General features: G+C 41.5%; 1 protein-coding gene across 20 annotated transcripts in view; it reads right to left on the bottom strand.

The window, feature by feature from the left end:
- DAB1 (DAB adaptor protein 1) overlaps positions 1–20995 on the bottom strand; it is a 415295-nt gene that overhangs the window by 32272 nt on the left and 362028 nt on the right. For 15 of the 20 annotated variants that reach the window (XR_007205343.1, XR_007205342.1, XM_048312664.1 and 12 more), the window contains 4 exons: positions 4947–5078; positions 4235–4354; positions 3565–3603; positions 2180–2245 (listed from right to left, as the gene is read on the bottom strand). Coding sequence is in view for 18 of the 20 variants with exons in the window: in XM_048312664.1 (XP_048168621.1) it covers positions 2180–2245; positions 3565–3603; positions 4235–4354; positions 4947–5078 (357 nt within the window). In the remaining 2 variants the exon portion in view is untranslated. The remainder of the gene's footprint in view (positions 1–2179; positions 2246–3564; positions 3604–4234; positions 4355–4946; positions 5079–20995) is intronic. The other 5 variants (XM_048312674.1, XM_048312676.1, XM_048312673.1 and 2 more) reach the window with 1 other exon arrangement.

Raw genomic sequence — 20995 nt, forward strand, 5'->3', positions numbered from 1 at the left:
TCTGCAATTCCCCACGGGGTGGGAATCTCTTCCACCAAGGCAGAAGTGAATTTGTTGCACACCAGCAAATGAAAAGCCAGAGCAGTACCAGCAGAAAGGTTTAGTGAGGCTGAAGCAAGGCTGCATGAGGTTATTGAGCAGATACATGTTGAGCAATGTGTGGTATGGGGAAGGCTTTGCAGTAAATAATAGAAGCTGCCACAAATATGCATCAAATTTAAAAAAACCCTGAAAACCCAACCAATCAACCAAAACCACCAAAAAAAAAAAATAAAAGAGGATTTTTTTCTGATTTTGGTTTTAATAGTAGCCTGATGGTTCTGAGACTACCAAGACCTCGTAACAGAAACAATTTTGTCAGCGATGTGAGTGTAAAATCTGAGCTGTGAAGACACAGCTTTGGGGAAGCCAAGAGCTCCGGGAGCCCGTGGGAGCTGGGAACCCCATGGCTACAGCCCAGTCTGTGCTAGTGATACCTCAGCATCCATCAATTACACAGACACCAGAAAAAGACTCCTAACTCCCCAATTCAGCATTTGCTGTACTCAAGTAGTGCCTGTAGTAAACACAGAGGACAATGCCAGACTGTGAATATCCAGAGTATGGCACATTAATCACAAGTGTTTTCTGTGACCACTGCAGGAGTAAACACTTCATCACACCCAGATACTGTCAAATAAAGCCTTGAGCAATTCTCTGGTGACTTAGAGGACAGTAACAGCAGTACCTTGAGATGAGGGAAGGCCTCACGACCTGCTTATCACCTTTTATTTCCATTTTAAGGAAAAGAAACTGCCCAAAGAGTCCTCCTGTTCTCTGGGCCATTCCCCAGAATACAGTTCCAACTTCCCTACCCACCAATGTTTGCTGGAAGATCTACAAACACTGGGAGCAACAGCCCCATTTTGCTTCCTTCCACTAATAATTCTGTAGAGTACCACTAAAAGCTCCACACTTTGATGAACAACAATCACTGGTTTTTTCTCCAAAGGGAGTTCTCACGGGATTTTTGTTTCTAGCATAAACCTGACAACTAGAGTAGCAATTTCTTAACATTTACTGAGAATAGTCAAACTTTCAACACTGAAAATGTTCAGCCTTAGGCAGACTCTCACCTTGAGAGCCTTGCATGTCTTGGTCTGGAGATGCAGAAAGCTGTGTTTTTGAGTGTGTGTGGTGGGGGTGCCAGGGCATCAGCAGGGAGAGATTAAATGAATCTCATATCAATGACCCTCTGATGGCATCTCCAAGATGTTATTTTCTAATGTTTAACTTGCATTTCCCTTTCCCACTCAGCTCCTTTTCATTTCAGCTTACAGCTAACACTAGCCTCACATCTTCCTACATTTTCTCATAACTTAATGCTTTTCCTTTTTTTTCTTTTTGTTCAACCCTTGCTCCTGCCTACCTTACAATCCTTTCCTATAAGCAGATCAACCTCTAGTCCAGCTGGATGAAATGCTTAATCACTGCTTGAAACTCCTTCCCCTCCACACTAAACGATTTCCTTGAATCACAATTTTCTCACAGCGCACAAATTTGCCTCAGATTTGCCTCTAGTATGTGATACAAAATGAATTACATTATATTTTAATAAACCTCGTACTGATCCCTTGAGGATAAACTGAATGACAAAAGATTATTTTATATTGCTTTCAGTGCAGTTTTTTGTCAGCGTGAAGAATGCAAGCTTGGCCTTTAACACAACATATGCACTCTGAAAATAGTTTCCCTGGTCTGGGGGATATCCCTTGAGAGCTCTGAGGTTTTGCTCAGTTATTTCCTTGGTTAGACAGAAGCAAGAGCAGTACCACTGAAATTTCTAGGAATTGCTTAGATGGTCTGCCAACAAAACATCTTCAGCACGTTTCTCAGAATAGGGGTATAAAATTTCAAAAAATTAACAGGAAGAAAAGAAGAGTTTCTCCACTTATCACCTCATATGGTGTATTCAAAAGTTTGGGAGTTGACCAAGTTAATATAAATTTGCAGAAGCTGATATGACAAACAACAGAAAAATCACATTGTGACTTTTGTGACATTGGGCAGATAATGTCACCAGAATGAAATGCCAGGACATTTTGGTGATGGATGAAAACTAAAAGCGAGCTATGTATGAAATGCACTTTCATTAAATGCTTGCGGTCGTTGCAATGGGAACAAGGGAGAGGTTTTATACCTGATAAATGTTTTCCTCCGTTTCAGGCTCACGGATGGGCTCGTGTCCAGCCTCAAACACAATGTACTATGGCAGCAGCGCCAGAGAGGGACAGTCAGAGATGAAACAGAAGGGAAAAAGGCCGTTTGGAATTCCACGTCAAAACAAAGGCAGGCATTAAAGAAACAACTTCAAAGCACAGGCTGGCAGCAGGACAACCAGTTTGCTGGGAAGGACCAGGAAAGGTTGCTTCATATTTCATAAACCAGCAGTGAATAGGCCTAAATCTCCTCTTAATGATCATCAGAGCAACTTCCTAATTCTTTCTCGCCAGGGAGACTGCCTGTGGCCCAATATTAATTTTCTGAAGGCAACATGAATTTTGCCTCTTTTACATAATGGCAATTATTTCCACATATATTTATTATCTATGAAAAAAAGTGTTAAATCCAAGCTGGGAGAACAGGCCGGTGTGCGTGGAACAGGCCACATGGCAAAAGGCTGTCACAACACTTTTTCATTTTCAGGTTCTTGCTTTATTGTGAAGAGTACAGAACAAAACTCCTGACATTATAAAAGCTGAACAATAATTTAGGGCATCCTGACTCTTATAATCTTTCTTGCTGCACCTTAGGCACTGTTCAATATTCACTAATGGTTGAATTGGTTCCTTTCAGCGTGCCTCCCACTGATATGCCTAAGTGGAAGAACACAAAATCCCCAGGAAAAGAAAAGTAAACTACCACATATTTTGTTTCAGCACAAAACCATGAGAATGAAATTACATCTTTTTCTTCTTCACACTCAGCAGGGTATCGGACATGAATATATTGACACATTTCTGATAATCATCTTTGCTCCCAGACATTTTTCTTGGATGAAGCAAGACTTAAATTTCAGATCTGTTATTAAACCATAGCTCAAACGCCAACAAGGGACTGTGTTACATCAATGCCACTGTTGGTTTTTTTTCCCAAACATTCACCTTCTGAATTAAATTCTGGCCCCACAGAAGACAAAATGCCAACTCATTACTATCAGAACAAGATTTCACCTTCCCTAATTCTCTCTTTTCAGTTAGAGGTCCTATAAAAAATGATTACAAATCTCATTTGGAAACTTAAAATCTGGATGTACAAGCCACATTTTAACTAATATTTATGACATACTTCAAGTAATATTCCTATACTCCCAACTGAAATATTCTATTCTATTCTATACAGACATATTGTGCTATTACTTACAGCTTAATCTCTATGCTACTTTCTGTGGAAGTTTTAAAGGTTTCTCACAAGACCTCTCTCAGTAAATTTCAAAACACCTTGTGCAAGGTTTTGGCTGTGTTTGAAGAGAACATGTATCTAGTCATTTCTGAAACTCCAAGGCCATACAGCTTCAGAAATTACCTGGTATACAGGATCTTCTACATCTTCTTCCAAAATTGTCTACAGCAAAGTAAGAGGACAGGCAGTAAAAGCACAGAACATAAATAGCAGAGATAAAAGAACTGTATTCAGAAATTAAAGGACAGCAAAGGGATAAGCAAAATGGGCAGGTAAGTTTATAGTTTTCTTTCTTCAGGATACAGATAAAGTCACATTATGGTACAAAGTAACTTTATTCAGGTTCCATCCGAGTTTAACAATCTGCACCTTGTTTGACTTGATTCAAGCACACACGTTCAGAAGTATATTGAATCTCCCCTAAAGTATGAGACACTTAAATCCTGACTTAAAACACTTAAAACCCAACTTACAACACTTAAAACTAACTTACAACACTGACATTCATTAAAGTTTTCCTTCTGAATTAGAAGAAACACTAAGCAGGAACTGAGCAGATCATTTCTAGCTGCTAACCAGGTTCATCACACCCCAGAGACAGCTTTCAGCTCAGTTTAATCCTAGACTGGGCTCAGGATGGCTGCTGGGCTCACTCTGGTCCTTTGGAAGCCAGCACTGCTCAAACCCACTGCTGTCAGAAGTGCTGAGGATGCTCAGAGCCTCTCTGGAGCAACTTGGGGGGAAACTCCAAACCCAAACTTTTCGTGGCAGTAGTCTAAGCTTATTGGTGTACCTGGTATACCGCCTGCTCACACTGTTTGTCCTTTTGTGCCTTTTTTTCCATTTCTTCCCTTTGTTTCAGTTCGTAGATGAGCTGAAACAGGTCTCTCAAGTCCAGGATTACAGGTTCAGCCTACGGAAGCAAAAACAGGGTGGAGAATTTCTGTAGGGGAAAATACACACCCCTTACCCCACATCCTGCTGATACAGCAGTTAGAGCACCTCCACAATTAAATTTCATATAGAATTAATTTCTATCTCAGCACGCAGGCCTGGGTTAATTCCTACTGAACTAACTATGCTTGAAAATTAATGATAATTATAGTTATGAATATAAAAAGCATTATGAATATAAAAGGCACATGGATGAATGTAAAGGCATATTTATTAGTGGTTCCTCAACCACTGGAATTATGGTAGACTACACACAATGTAGGTTTCCATGAGTATAGGAACAAAGCTAAATTTATCTGCATCCAGTCTAGCTTAGCTAGAAAGGTAAACAATAATTATGAAAAAATAGATCATAAAAAATTGGGAATAATGAAACACATTCCCTTTTGCCCAAGAGGGTTTCATTAATTTGCTATTTAAGGTCTACACAGACCCTTGTGACAAGTTTAGCACAACCACAAACAACCCAAGACTGGCCTCTTGAACAGCTTCTCACCAACAGCTTTTCAGCTGAGTTACACGGCAGAAAATGACAGTGATTTGATACTTACTGCCTGGGCTGTTTTTATTGCCACAAATCTATGATTGCCCTCCTTTCCACACACATATCCAAACGCTCGGTGGTCTGTGATATCCTTCGCGATGTAGGAAATTTCATGAACTGCGTGGTGATGCTGGAGTAGCTAAAAAAAACCCAACAGTAGAGAATATACATCAGAATGGTTGATTAAAAGGCAGTATAGTTTCTCCTTCACCACTTTATCTGGATCCCAACGCAATCTGATATGAAAACCAATTAGTATCTGAAGTCTTTAAGCCCCTTTTTTCTCAAAATCTAGCCAAACTTGACTTGCTTTAGTAGGTTGACTAAAAGCTTCCCCTGGAGATTTTTCTTGGTATCTTTAAGTGAAATATAATTAAATAAAAAATGCATTACCACGTTACTATCTACACAGCATCCCAGGCACAGAACCAGTATTTCTAGGTACATAAATGAACAGGGGTTGCAGAAACCTGTAGCTTCACACAGGGTGACTCTGAGGCCAGGCTGATCTGCAGAGGCTGCAGAGCTACAACTGAAATCTCCAACACCTCTAGGAATCAGGACCAGACCTGCCTTATCTCTACAAAAATCAGCATCAGCCAGTGAGACAGATTTCACTTCAAGCAGTAACAGAACTCCAAATATTTATTTTCCCCAGAAAATGAATGTAAATGTAATTACTGAACTGGAAATCAATGCTGAATGCAAAACTTCACGTTCTATTTAAAATCCCACTCTGGCAAACTGTAATAATAAAAAGACTTAATTTTGTTTTATATGTGTGAGCAAAACCCTGCCCAGAGTCAGGACATGATCTGAGGCTTTTAGAAGCATCTCTTGTAGTGCCAGAATCTTTGTCACTTTGGACTAAACAGTATTTCATTATCAAAGCAGTACAGAAGTACTCCCACTTAGAATAATGTCCTTGGAAAGCTTATCTAAAACAATCTATTAGCTTCAATTTCTACCTTCTGATATATTGACCTACTCTTATATCATCTAGGGCTAATGCTATTTCTGACAGCAGGCAAAGCCTCACAGACAATTCTTTCGAGGTCCAGATTCCTGCTGGCTTTGAGAAAAAGCACATTTTGAAAACCAGCATGGTATCCATGCAATCTCTAAACAACCAGTTGTTTTTAGAGTTAAAAAAAAGTAAGTGTTTTAACATTCAGAAGTGGGGAGGATGCCTGTGTGTGGCAGGGAAAAGGCTGAGCAGGGCGAGCGATGGGACTTCTGTAGGGCAGGGATTGGGATGTGAAAGGAGAGGCAGCCTGGGAGAGATGGATGGCTCCATATAAAACAGAAGACTGGACATGTTTCATTTTCATTTCACAGTAAATGGCTCTTAACGTCCCCAGATCAAGATTGCTTGCTCGTGGGAGAGTGAAGTGTTGCCAGTGACTGCAGGCAGAACGTGGCTGAGCTGAAGCTGCACTTCAGACTCTCCCGATGTGTTGAGCGTTTAAAATTAATGATGGGATCTCACTTAGATAATACAGGGATATTGATTTATTAGGTTTTTTTGAAAACCAAGTTACATGCTATCTGTTACACTGAAATGAAGTGTTCCCATCTCTCTATTCTGCATATGACAGAGAACGTTATCTCTGGCTCCTATTAAATCAAAGTTCTCTGACATTGCTTTATTGATTGCCAGGCAGCGTTTCGCACTGAAATTAAACTGTGATCAGATGCCTTCCTCATGGAATTAAATTTGAAGATTGTTCTGCAATGGAAGAGTATCACCCACAAGGTAAGAGAGCAGATGGAGACGCTCAAATTTATTTGGGAATCCACGTTCACTGTTCAAAAATCATTACATTTCCAATGGTTACGATATTTTACACACTGTATCAACAGAGATATAAATTAAGTAAAGGTAACTGAAATTATCCTTTTATGTACTTTATGGGATGGAGTTTAGGGAGAGCTTTTCACTTGAGGAACACAGAGTTGGAACACATACATTGCATGCACACATCTGTACTCAAATGCAACTATAAACACACCTACATTTTCACAGCCCTCAATTCAACTCATGAGTCCCTTCTACATATTCCAATGCTCCATTCTAAGCATTATTTAATGAGTGCCTGACTCTTTGCTCCTGCACAGAAGAAACGGGGGTCCTGTTGCAGCCAGGAGAGATTCACTACAGTAAACTGCAAGATCAGAACCCTGTCTCTAGTGGCTACAAGCACATAAAAGAATTATTTCTCAACTCAGGGATGTTTCTGACCCCCCTGTATGCCAATGCTGATGGATTCCATCACACACTATTTAAAGTTTTTACTCTATCTGTGCAGAGAGCTGCTACAAACCATTTACCAATCCTTAAGTGAGGTACCAAATTGTTTTGGAGCACTGCAGCACGACAGAACAAATTATAGAGAAGACTTAATTTGTATTATGGTTCAACACAGTCAATTACATACTGCAGAGATTAGAAAGGAATTTAACATTTAAATTTCAGTTGTTAACAAAATCCACAGCCTCCAAATTATTTTAGGTCTCCTGTGACTTTAGTCACTGTTGCAAATGTTGGAGATTTTAAATGGAAGCACAGATAAAGTCTCAAACTGGGTAACAAGACCATCTTGTGATGCATGAGTTGTTTTTTTAGGCTAAACATAATGTCATTATTATATTTTATTCATACACTACCAAATTTTTGCCTGGTTTTAAACTTAAAAGTCAAAAATACCCATCTGCACCAAGCCTGCTGCCTTTCCTCTTCCCTGGTGTCTCCCACCAGCCATTATTTCCTCTCCTTTTCTCCATTCCATCTCCTGCTTCTCCTCTTCCCCCAGGTTGCTCCCTGTACATCACACTGAATTGATTTAGCTGCCTCTGAGATCTGTAGCATTTCTAATTTCCCTCAGGCTGCTTGGCACCTATCATAAATTTTTTCACCCCTTATCCTCATCGTGCCCCTTTATTTCCAGGCTGTAGCCTCCAGTGCCACTAAATCAATTAAGTCAATCAATTAAGTACTTGGAGGGTCCAGCAATCATGTCAAAAATGTGAGTTAGATGGCATGAGAAAGTCACTGCTTTACTATCGCTATTTCTCTTTTAATGAGGTTGTCTATTTAGTGGAGCCTGGGGCACAGTGTTAAGAGCCACAACAAAAAAACCACCCTGCAAGCTGCAAAGCCTCCTGGAAAAGCTGCCCCACCGAAAGCAGGAAGCTTGTTCCACACAGTGTCACATCCAGCAGGACAAGTTCCATAGGGATTTGGGTTGCAAGGCCTCTCACCTCGAGTAACTGAACGCTGAGCCTGGTTTCAGAGAGGTAGGATCAACTGGCAGCTCCACCATGGATGCTGGGATGTGGGATACAGGCAGGGACCAAGCCTGTCCCTGCCCACTCACACTGGAATAAGCAATGAAACACTTTGCCTGTATAAGCTCCCTAAACACCTCAGTTACCCACCAAACTGCAAAACCCTTAATGGATTCATAATAAAATAACTTCGTGGACCATAGTTTCAGCCATGCTGCAAGTCCCCTGTATTCCAGCTGGGACTGCTCAGCAGCACATAAGGAAAGCAGGCCTGGTATGTTTAGGAAAACCACTGGAAAAAAATCATGGAAATTGAACGTGGGAAATGAATGGTAAAGCCTTAACAAGAAGCTCAGCAAGCCCAAAGTGCAACAAGACATCGACCATTACTTACTGCAACACACTCAGTGAAAACAGTGCACTGCAAGACATGTGAGTGGCTCCGAGATCAACTTTATCTCCCTGCTGCAAGGAAAACACTGGGAGGTACAGATGGTTCTCCTTCACTGCACCCAGGATGCTGCTGTGTTCCTTAACAGGGCTCAACATGCAGCACCTGCTCCAATGCTCTTCATGGCCATTTCCTTACAATTCCTGTTTGTTTGAGCTGATATTTGCAGGGATCATGGGGACACAAAGGGCCACAAGCATTTCCTTAACTGCCTGTGTTTGTGCCACAATGGTTCTCTGCTGTTTTGTTAAAATGCACTTAGAGCTGGTGTGGAGCTGCTCATCCCCTTCACAAACATCCCACAGTCCTGGAAGTGCCCATGGCACTGGGGTTGGAATTAGATGATCTTTACGGCCCCTTCCAACCCAAACCACTCAATGACATGAAACACCTGCAGATTCAAATCCCAGACTGATCTGGTTTCATAACTTCTGAAAGTTTTAAGAGATGGAAAGCAGTCCCTGTATGTTGACAGCTAAAAAAACACCACCCAAACCCCGTTCCTGGCATAGACTTTTCCCTGGTACCTATTAAGGTGCAGGGATACCTCTCAAGCAGTTGTGAACCCTTCCACCTCCTCTTCCTCTCGAGAAAAGTGCATTTCAGTGCGACTGTGTACAGACAATTTGGAGGAAAAGTCAACAGTCTCAAATGTCAGAGTGAAATGAAAAGCACATCAAAAAATTGCATTTGCATCACAAACTTTCTCGTGTTTTTTTCTGGAACTTGGTATTTGGATGGCAGATGGGGTGGCAAGACATCAGCCTCATGAGATAGGCAGGGGATGAGCAGATGGGGAAATGAAACAACCACTGCAAAAATTCTCAGTTTCACGTGAAATAGCAGAGAGGAGACAGCTCAGTGTTATTTCAGAGCTACAGCTGCCAACAACTTCAAACTCCCTGCAAATTACTACTGGACACAGCACAGGGTGACTGAGAAATACCTTATTTCCAATCTGACGGTCCTCCCCTACTGTGATGAACGCTTCAGTCATGTCCATGGAAAGAGGACAGAACAAACAATATGTGACAGATCACAGTAATCTTCCTTAAATGTGATAGTTCTTAGTGTGAGGAAACACTTGATAGCCCCCCAAAAATATCTGTTATATAAACATTTACTGCAACATGTGGAACATTTTATCAGGTTTGATCTAGTACAGGAAGAGAGCTGTAGAATTTAAGCGCAGCAATTATCAAAATACTGAACTCCTACAAGAAGAGCAAGGAGTTTTGGAAGAAAGCATCATTCCAATTCAGCTTTCCAAAGAAATGTCACATACGAAAACCTGAAAAGTAAAACTCACTGGAAACCTCTTGCATTTATGGAGATTTCAGTACTGGGAGGCATCTCCCAGCACTGGCCAAGACAATCAGTTTTGGTCATAAAAGAGTATAAACTGAACATAAAACCACGGAGTGGGGGCTGAACCCTCCCCCTGAAGGAGACTGAAAATGAAAAGTCCACTGCTGAATCTGCTTGAGCCGAAGGCACTCATGGAATGTAGGCTGAGCAATAGATTATGGACTTTCCTTCTCCAAAAAAACCCCACCCCAAGAACAGGAGCAGAAAAGGAAAATGTAACCTCTGGAGTGTTCCCCAAGCCTGAAGGGACCTCTCAGATGGCAGCCTGTAAGCGTGGCTTCACAATGAGAAGAAAATAAATCTGTCTAATCCCTGTGCTTCCTCCACACACACTGATTTTGCAGACAATAACCTGAAGAAAGACTTCTCCAAGTGCCAGCTACTAAAAGGCGTCTCAGTGCACAAGCTCTACAATAAAAACACTTGGCACAAAAAGCTCACTTCGAGATTATATGCAGATCAAAGCTTGGTCTGTGTAGCACAAAGGGCCACATGAAATATTGTGTGATAAAGAGAAGAATCAAAACAGATTTAGCCCCAGCTCTTGCAGACTCAGTCCCTCCAGGGGGGCAGCCGTCTGGCTGTGACACAGCACAGCACCCAGAGAAGTGTAAATTTAATTTCCTTTTAATAACAATAACAAACTCGTAAGAGCCATTCTCTTCCTGCAGCTGAAGAGACTGAAGCAAAAAAAGCAGATTATGTGACTTCCTGAGCTTACATGGCAACGTGCAGCTGAGCCAGGAGGAAGCAGAGTCAGAGAGCAAGATCCTGTGTGAGGATAAGCACCTGCTCGAGTTGAGGGCTACACTAAGCCCTACCTGTACACTCCATCCTAAATAAAGGCAAGCACTTCACAGGAGTACCCCAGGCAAGAGCCTGTTTGGTTGAACTCAGGAAAAGAGCTTAAACGGGTACTTGGGCCACAGCTAAAACCCAAATTAATCCTCACCGTTCCCTTTGCTTGATGAGAAAAGCATCCTGCTGCTGCCTTTATCTCACCTGGGGAGCAAGAGGGGAAAATTCTCAAGAGAGCAAAGGCAAGTGCCCTTGTGGGTGCCTCTGTGCCAGACACACCCAGTGATGCTCTCAGCTGGTGTGGCCCTGTCCCCACCTCAGACACCCAGAGTCAATTAAGGCAGCAGGACGTGGCTCTGCCAGCACAGCAGCCTAATTGTGAAGAATGGATCTCTGATATTGAGCTGGCTGGATGCTCCAAGAACCTAATTTGTGAAAGGGAACAGCACTAAGGTAATAAACTTCTGTCCAGCTCTCATAATTTGTAATAATGTCCGACAAAGACCAGATATGAATTTAGTTATTGGTCATTGTCTTCGGAAGCAAATGCTAAGTTGCTCATGCAGAAGATCCATTTATTAGATACATGAATTTGGAAGGGGGCAAAACAAAACTGGAATGCACATATGGCCAATTTCCCATCTTCTTTTCAAAAGCTTTTCAATTTTTTATCGAATCAGGAGTGAAAGTAGCTAGTTAAACCCAAAACCCTTCTCCAGTTACTATTAAGCCCAAGTTGTATTTTAAATATGCACTTGCAAATTTTGTTCCAGGGCAAAGAAAATCCTAAAGGCCAAGGAACCATTTTCAGAGAGCTTTGGAAAGACAGATGTGCTACACTGAAGCTGAGATGCTGGGCATCCCATGAGTCTTGTACTATTTTCTTACTGTTCTGCATCTGACACAGCCATTGTTCTATCAGATGGTTAAAGCAAAGGATTTGCACAGCAATACCAAGAAGCAGCAAATCTGACCCTTGATACCGAAGCCAATGGCCCTAATCAGCTCAGCAGTGCACCATGCCCCAAATTCCAACTGCAAGGAGCATCTATAGCCTGCAGTACATGGTTTCATGTTGCCATTTCACAATTTCAGTGTGCTGTACAAGCAACAGTACTTGCCTGGAAGTTATTACTACATTCTTTGGGATGGCAGCTGCCCAGTGGCCACTGTGGGATTCCCAGGGCTCTAACACAGCTGAGTGCACTCCCTCCGAGCTCCCACCTCACCACCCTCTGCAAAATGCTCAGCGGATCAAACTGGCCATAAATATGCCAATATTGCCCTCTACTCTCAAGCCAAAGCTTGCACACAGCTCAAGTGCAGCACCTTTGACCATGCCTTGTATTTTTTCCTGATAAGACTGTAAGACTCACTGATTAAATCTTGAATTTGAGGGAGCACAATATGCAGGAATGGGACAGTTTGCAATAGCATCACTGAACCCCTCCATATTTTTGCTGTGTTCATCTTCACAGCTTGTGAATGTCTTTTGAGCAGCCCTTACTTTTTACAAGATTCTTTTGTTCCTTTACACCAATATTCCTCACCCTCCTCAAATGCTTTTGATTTACATGAACAGCACAAGAAATTCCCTCATACAACTCCTAGGGGATTTGGAGGTAATTTTTTTGGCTTTAACTGTCTCACATCTTAACTGCTTCAGATTCAGCAAGCATTACCAGCCACCCTCTTCTTGTAGCCTGTGATGTGAAAAACTCCTCAGCGAGAGGCAGCCGCTGATTCTCTTGATTTCTCATGCAAGGCCTATAAAGCAGAGCTTGGAAAGATCACAAAAACCATACTCAAATTTAAGTTGCACTGGATAGTCATCAAACAGAAACTTCCTTGGACCATAAATCTACTTGCACAATGTACCAAACTTTAGTGGAAAAGGGGGAAAAGGACAAGAGGGATTCATTTTATATTTATCTATCTATCTCCCAGATACTCTCCCTAATTCAGCAAGATTTGAAAGGGGGCTGAGAGAAAGCACATGTACAGGGAAGAACAAGAGCAGAAAAGGATTCTGTGAATTCACAAACTGTGTATAACCAGTATGTTGTGCTCATGAGCAGACTGAAAATGATGCAAAACAGTTGAGAACTTCACATGACACAATTTTGGTATTTTTCAAATACAGAAGTGATTTCACAATCAGAAATTAACCAAGGCATAGAAGCAAGAAACCCTGTGTTCCACAATGACAGACTGGTTGCAGTGGCTGACAATGGAGTTGCTGCACTTGGATCTTTTGCTGCACATCAGCAAAAGATGACTCTGGAGTGATGAGCTTTGCAATTCAGAAACAGCATCATGAACGACCAATCCTGGTCATAAAGACCAGAACCTTTTGTTTTCAGTCTTCCTATAGTAAAAAGAGAGGAAAGCTTTTCCTCCAAGTTACAACTGCACGTATAAACAAGCTTCAGACAATCCCATAAATGGGATCATTCATCAATAAATCCTTCATTTGTTCAGGTCCCACAACAGACACTTCACCTCGGCTATAAACCATCCATAGCAATGTGACAAGTGTGTGTGCAGTATTTGAACCCTAAGATAAGAATAAAATAAAATGTAAAAGGCAAACCTCAGAGAGACTCTAAAGCAGAACAAAGAACTTGCAGGTAGGGTTTTTTGCTCTATTTTCTTTTTCTTTTCCCCTTGTGTTATCCCAAGGTAGGAATTCCTGAAGCTGCCCTAGGAAGGTGCTTGGCACATCGTGTTCCAAGAGTTCTACATTTCAACTCAGGCAGAGGAGACTGCTTTTAAGCTCTGCCCTGGCACCTTCCAAAAGAGATCCTACAGCTCCCATTTGCACATTTTAATGCTCAGAGTTGCTTCTTCCCTGCTCATTTTCATGGAAAGCAGGATGAATGTTTAGTTTTAGTCTTCTGCTGTTAATTGAAATCTCCAAAAGCAAACTTTGATTAACGCTCTGCATGCAGACCTGGGCCCAGCTGAGAGCACGGATCAACTCTGTTGGCTTTTCTCTCTCCCTGCCTTGCTTTGCTGTCCTGGCCATGGGTGTCACACACAAGGTCTGCCTTTCAGAAAAGCTCCCTGGCAGTGCTGCTCTCACCTTCCACCGAAATGCAGGCAGCAAAGCCCTTCACAGCTGTGGATACTGGCTTGTTTCCTACTTATTCCTTTCATTCTACTCCCTTTGCAGCTCCTGCACACAGACATGCTGTCTTCTCCTCCTCAAACCTGAACTTACTCATGACTCCAATCCCAGCACTGCTCAGCACTGAGCCTTATGCATGCACAGGTTACACTCACATGTGCCTTACACTTTAAAATACCTCCAAATTCCTGTATCACTCACAGGAAAGCATTTGGCTAATTAAAGATCGCAGAAGGCTGCATATAAAACCTTTCACAAACCAACTCAGCCTTTTTAAAAGCAAGGACATAATCCAAAAATTGGATTCAAATCCATATTTTGACTATCTAAAAGGAAAAAAAAAAAGTACTTTGAGCTATGCAGAGCCAGGGCTGGGAGCCATATGCAATATTTTTAGATACCCAGACTTCTTACTTGCTTTAAATGTCAAGGCACTCAAACTAATTAGTGCTCTGCCTCACCTATTCATAGTGCTGCCTTTAAAGCCAGCAGGAATGCTGCTGCCTGTTTCACTGGGAGTACAATGACGTGGAATTGGGATGGGAACCACAAAGGATTATAAAGTATTAACAGCAGAGATAGACAGGACGCTACAATGTAGGGACACAAGAGGCACTGCTGTAATTCCACGATTGCCACTGGCTGCTGGGAGCACCACAGGAGATGCTGTTCCAGCCCCTGGGCTCCCCTGCCACATGGGCAACCACATGCTGGGCACATAGAGCATCCACCAGAAAGGTCAGGAGTACAGGGAGCTCATTTGGGAAGACAACTTTGATGAACAGTTGTTTTTGTACTAAGCAAAGATATACTGGTATGTGAAATTTATGACTTATTCAACTGAAAGAGAGGGATGAAAGCAGGTATTTGTGTTTGGCAAGTGTTGACAATGAGAGCACCCAGTGACAGTGGCCTTCCCTCTTCTTCTCCTTCCATTACACAAACTAGGAGGAAAAGAAAGGTGTTTATTCATCCTCATGAACTCTCAGATTGAACCACGCTCTTGCTGACTTCCCTGCAAACACAAATGTGTTCCAGAAGGCAGAACATCACCCACTGTCTTTATTTCCAATAAGTATCTATTACCATCATCCTGCCAACTCCACATAAATTTAAAAGTAATCCTTCCTGTAGTTTCCCTCTCTCATTACCCCGACAGTGAAGGACATCTGCCCCTCTTTCACCTGACCCCAGCAACAGGAGAGCCCACAAGGCAGCACAGGAACTCGGGAGCAGGGACAGTGCTATTGCTCCTACCAGGGCAAGCACAAAATTGCAGAGCAGCCTACCAGATAAAAATGCTCTGAATAGAAAGGGAAATCACCAGCACTCCTGGGGTGTAATGCTTCCCAGCCATTTCCAAGAAAAAAAGAGTGGATTTCAAAGCGGGATGTAACTTTCTGTTCTGGCACCTGCTGAATGTCCCCCACTGCTCTCCAGGGAGGTTTCAGAGCATCTCAGCTGCCTGTGCTATTATTATGTCAGCACTTCTCTTGCTAAATCCTTTCCCAAGCAGTCTGAAATCCAGCCATTGTAATTCCAGGTGTGCTGAGAATGGGCCTGAAATTTTCTTCTGCTGTGTGATGCATTAACCTGGCTTAAAAACACCAGGAACTTGCATGCAACTCTGTATTTTGGGTGCTCTTCTTGTAAGACAAAATTGCAGCTGGAGAAAAAGGAATGTGGCTCTGCTGGACATTTATTTATCTGGATCACAAAAGGGTAGTGACTATAGGCAAAATAAATCCCAATATAACTCCATACTTTTGAGTTTTCTGCCATGGGACAATAGGGGACAGATGCTGTTTAGCTCCACTATATAACAGGATCCATAATAACAAATATACTGACTTCCAACTTCTTAGCAAAATTCACCCCAAATTCTGGTTAACCACACCAAACAAATTAGACAGAATTGGAAATGTTGGCATAGTAATTTTTACTACGACAGCTCTGTAGACAGATACCCACCCCCATATGCAATGGAAGCCAAATGGTAACTGGGAATCCATCAATATTCCTAATATTTACTGTTTGGAACTATTACATATCACTGTTGTAACTATATAATAGTGAAATTCTCCATACCTTAATGCAGAACGAATGTAAGCAGCACTTCCCTTTCTTAAATCCATCCTGGGGTGCTTGGATTAAACAACAGGAGGCCAAAAGAGACCATCACTAAACTCATAAAATCTCATTTTCTGCCTTTTTGAAAGCAATCAACTTTTTACCCTTTTCCCACTGAAAAAATAAAGCAAAACAACTAACACAAAATGGCACAAATTATTTCAGTTTGAATAATATGTCTGGAATAGCTTTAGTTTATCTTCATGCCCATTAGGGTCAGAATTCTCACAGGGCAGTTTCTGCATACCCTGGACTACAAACAGGCTGGACTCAGCTCTAGATTAGAACTTTTCCCTTTTCCAGATGAGAGGAAGAGAAATTTCAGCCTTCCTCTGCACGCCAAGTGTTGAGAGGGATGACACAAGGTTCAAATCAAACCTTGAGATCCTCAAGACTTCCTAATATCCAAAATCACACCCAAATTTTGCCTTTTGTGTTCTTTTTTCCACAGTAACAAAACTGCCATAATACCTAAGGCTTTTACAACCCTCATACAGCAAACTGGGCATTTAAAGAACAGAACTCCATGAGCTTGTGGCTATTAAAAATCCCTGTGGAGCACTGTGAACCATCCAAACTGCCCAGGGCCCAGTTTGGAAGGCCAATAATGAATGAATTACAATAGTCAATAAGGGATGTAATTAAGGAAGTAGGTTCTCCTGACATTTACATTTTGCTAGTTGTCACATGTCCATGAAATGTGTTATTGTTTCCCTTCTGAAGTACCAGAGTCTATAAATACCTTGTAAGAATCATATGCAGATTTTTAAGTCCTCTCCTCTGCCATATTCTAATTAGACACATTTATTGTGTGTAGAACAGTAAATGCCATGTTTTACTGTTCATATTTACAAGCAGAAAGATGGAGAGTGTCAAGGAGCAGGGCATGACTCCCAGTCAGCCAGAGGGATCTTTTGCAGGCAGAAGCTGTGGACAATGCACAAAGGAAGGCCCCAAATGTCACCATTTTCAACTCTATGTGCAAAATTTGACTTTGCTGTTTTACAGTTGTTGCTCTTTATTGTTATTACGTAATATTTTTCACACTGCAGTCCTTAGAAGTCCTCAGCATGGTCCAAGACCAAGCATTTCTTACAAAAGAAGTTCCTACAAAAAGATAATACTGATCTAAAAAATAAAGAAAGAATTAAAAGGTAATCCCAGTGAGTTTACATTTAAATTCCAGCCTTTGAGAGCTAAAGGCCAGATGGCCCTTGGACATCTCCAGGATGCAGGAATGCAGTAGCTCCTCAGCATCATCAGGTTTAAAACAAGTTTGTAGCATGGGAGTGTTTTAAAGAAAAATTAAGGAGGTACTGCATGGATTTGTGGAAAGAATTCCTCCAAAAGATGATGGGCAGGGTGGGAAGGGGCCTGAAGTAATTTATTATGAAAACTGAATAAATGAATGGTGAAAATTGGTAGTATGGACTGACTCCTCGAAAGCTGATGAAGAGTAAAGGCAGCCATGAAGAGCCTGGAAAAAAAAACAATTCAGCAATGGGTTGATAAAAGAGAGAAGGCAGATTCAGCCCAGGAATGCAAAGGGAAGTGTGACATGATCAAAAGAATAAGCTGAGGCAGCAATCCTGGCAGTCATGATGGATTTCAAAAATAAAAGTCAAATTTGTCAAGGACGAAGCAAAGGATAACAATTGAGACACGAGATGCAGAGAGGCAGGACTGGGCTTAAACTCTCAGTGTGAGAGTAAATGCTGTATTTCAGAGTAGGTGAGAAGAATTCTGCAAGATCTGGAGTTACCCTGGGTGTGGCCATAAAAAAAAACAACAGGCCAAAAAGGCTGAATTTACAGGGCTGAGTAATAGATGATGCTGGTATTTTGCTCAGCTCTCTGAAAAGGAGGTCAGAGAGAGACCTCTGGGAGTCAGGATTAAAAGGCCTGGTTTTAGCCACACTGAGCTTCAGCTGTTGGCTAAACATGCAAGGAGAGGGCTGGAGAGACAGATCAACACTGGAACAGAGGACAGAGCTGGCATCACTTGGTTTGACACAATAACCCAATTTATGTTTGCAAATGAAATAATTCTGGCAAAAAGCACAGCAGGGAAAAAATGAAGAGACCAAGGACAGACAGCACACAGGAAATTCCGGACAAAAACTGCAGGAGAGGATCTAGGAAAACAGGTTAAAATCCAGAGACAAGAGTCATGGAGAGCAGGAGGAGGACTCTGTGTGGAATCAGCTGATGAGGTAAGATGCTCACAGAGGGCTGCACCTGAGATCAGCCAGGAAGAGGCCAGCAGGAACTTTGGGAAGTTTTAAAGACATGAAGGTGACAAAACCCACCTGTGGCAGCCCCAGGCAAGGACCACCAGCAGTCTCCTGGCCAATCCCACCCCCTGGCAAACACAAAACTCAGTGAACTCCTCGCCCCATCTCTCCTGCTTGCTGCAGAACGAGCAGAGAGCAGAAGAAATTAATTCTTTCTTTTATTTCTATTTTTAAGGACTCAGAGACACTCAGTGATAGAGACTTTGACAGTTTGACATTTCATCTGCTCCAGCACATGTGCTTCAAGGAATAACTGCAGATCCATGATGGTACCTCGATTTCTGGTCAGGGATGCCAGAACCAACAGATTTCCAGCAAAGTCAAGAAGTACCTTTGGTACATTTTAAATGAGGCCTCTTCTGCCAACAGTGAGAATTTTAATCTTGCTAAAATTTTCTTTCAGCCAAGTTTAGCTGTCCTGTTAGCAATCTATCAGCATAGTTAACACCATCACTCACACTGAACGGGGAAGAGCAGCAAATCCAGGGGTTATCAGCACAAACCTGATAAAGCCTCAGAACATGCTGGAAAATGCGCTGTAGCAACAGCTTGAGGAATCTGTGTGCACTGTAAGGTCAAGAGAGCTTAAAAGTTCAGGAAGATGGGCAAAATGATGGCATCCAAAACATTGGTTGGAATATTTCAGAGCCTTAGCATGATATCAGTTAAAGAGAACAACCTGAGGACAACAGGATGATAACCACCCACCACATGTATTATTTATTTGGATGTCCTTAAGACTTAAAGAAGAAGTACAATCACCAGTTCTGTGGCCAGCATGGGGAGAAAAATTAATTTATTTTTAATGGAATGCTACAGGAGAGGTCTGGTCCCCCTTATATGGAATAGGGCACTGAGCAACACCATTTCAGGCAGGTAAACCCTCAAAGATATAAACTAAACTAAACGAAACTAAAATCCTCAGCTAAGATAATGAAGCTTTGAGTAACTGATAGATAACAAGAACAGATAGCCAACATGAAATATATGTATTTATACACACGGTTTCCCTCCCTGGGTTTCACACTGACAGTCTGAAGAAAATGGCTACAGATCAAATTCATAAAATACGAGTAACACACTGCAATACTTCCCTGCAATAAATACTGAAACTCCACCAGAGTATTCCTAGAAATGTTACAATCCCACAGACTGGGCCCAAGAGCTTTATTTCAATAAAGATAGGGGTCAACATCTCTGAAAGAGAATAGACAATGCAAATGAAACTCACTTTCAGGGTGCTACAAAATAGGAAAGAAATTGTTGTGATGACTGTCATCTTCATCAGCTGGGTTACAATCCATCTGTTTAGGTTATTTCCCATAAGATACTGACACTGATTTACCCTGCTTGTTGGCCAGTGGAGGAATCCAGATAAATAATTTAGCTGTAACAATAGCTCAGAGAGAGCTGTATTTTACAGCATATTCTGGCAATTTACACATCCATGAGCTGATACAAAATTTTACTTTAACAGATATAATTCTTTGCTTAAAGCCAAATATTAATTTCCTGCTTTTATCTCATTTCTTTTTCACAGTGTAGGGGCTTGCCATTGAAGTCGACAGGATTTTGCAATTAGAGACAACAAGAGTTTAAAAGCCCACCTCACTGCATGGAGGTGGAAGGAAATACCTTCCCAAGCATTTCAGAGGATTTAATTATTAGTTTCAAATACATTTTTGGAAAGGAACCTACAGTAAACAGAGATTTATGGTCACATAAATAAACAATGAGACAATTACAGGCTCTTTACAGAGCCCAGATTAGTCACGCACGTCTAATGAAGCATCACTGAGCTATCACAGGGAGATGGCCTGATGTGTGTGATTAACAAAACCCTGAGAAACAGCTATCCAACAATGATGGGCCTTCACAAAATCCCCATTTCCTTCTATAAGCACAGTTATGCCTTTTGTTGCTGTCTTAGGAAATCACCAACCACTAGGTTCCACCCCAAAAGGCAGAATATTAAACAACACAATGCAATTATTTGTATTTTGTGCCATCTGCAGATTGTGCTTTTGAAAATATAACAGAATTCCCACAAATATTATTAATTAAGAATATATTGCAGCATTGAGGTCTAACCAAGATGGGATATGAAGAATAAATGGTAAGAAAATATTTTCATATCAGATGCAGCAAGGAAGTCTCTCAAGTGGCATTGGGTAGAGAAAGTCTGGGTTCAGCAATAATTATGGTAGGATTTTTTTTCAGTATAAAACAAACCAAAATGTACATCCTTCAGGTAAGGTACATATTTAGCAAACATAATCTGGAGAAAGCAAATGGGATGGATGGATGGAAAACATCTGACAGCAGAAAAAAAAGGTGCATTTATAAGATTAACAGGGTCAAACCTTATGTGTAATGACAATTTTTGGCACACACACAACAAGAGAACATCCTGTTAGTCACATTAAATACAATTTTTTGCTATCATGTTCTAAATACACTGACAAGTACTTGGAAAGTGGTATGAAGGGACCCATTTAGTTTAATCCCTGGCATGGAATGATGGAATATAAGAACGGATTGTTATTATTTCTATTACAGTGCAGTAGATGAACCACATTGTACTGCATCTCAGTGCAA

This window comes from Corvus hawaiiensis, chromosome 9 (assembly GCF_020740725.1).
Source record: "Corvus hawaiiensis isolate bCorHaw1 chromosome 9, bCorHaw1.pri.cur, whole genome shotgun sequence".
Classification (NCBI taxonomy): Eukaryota; Metazoa; Chordata; class Aves; order Passeriformes; family Corvidae; genus Corvus; species Corvus hawaiiensis.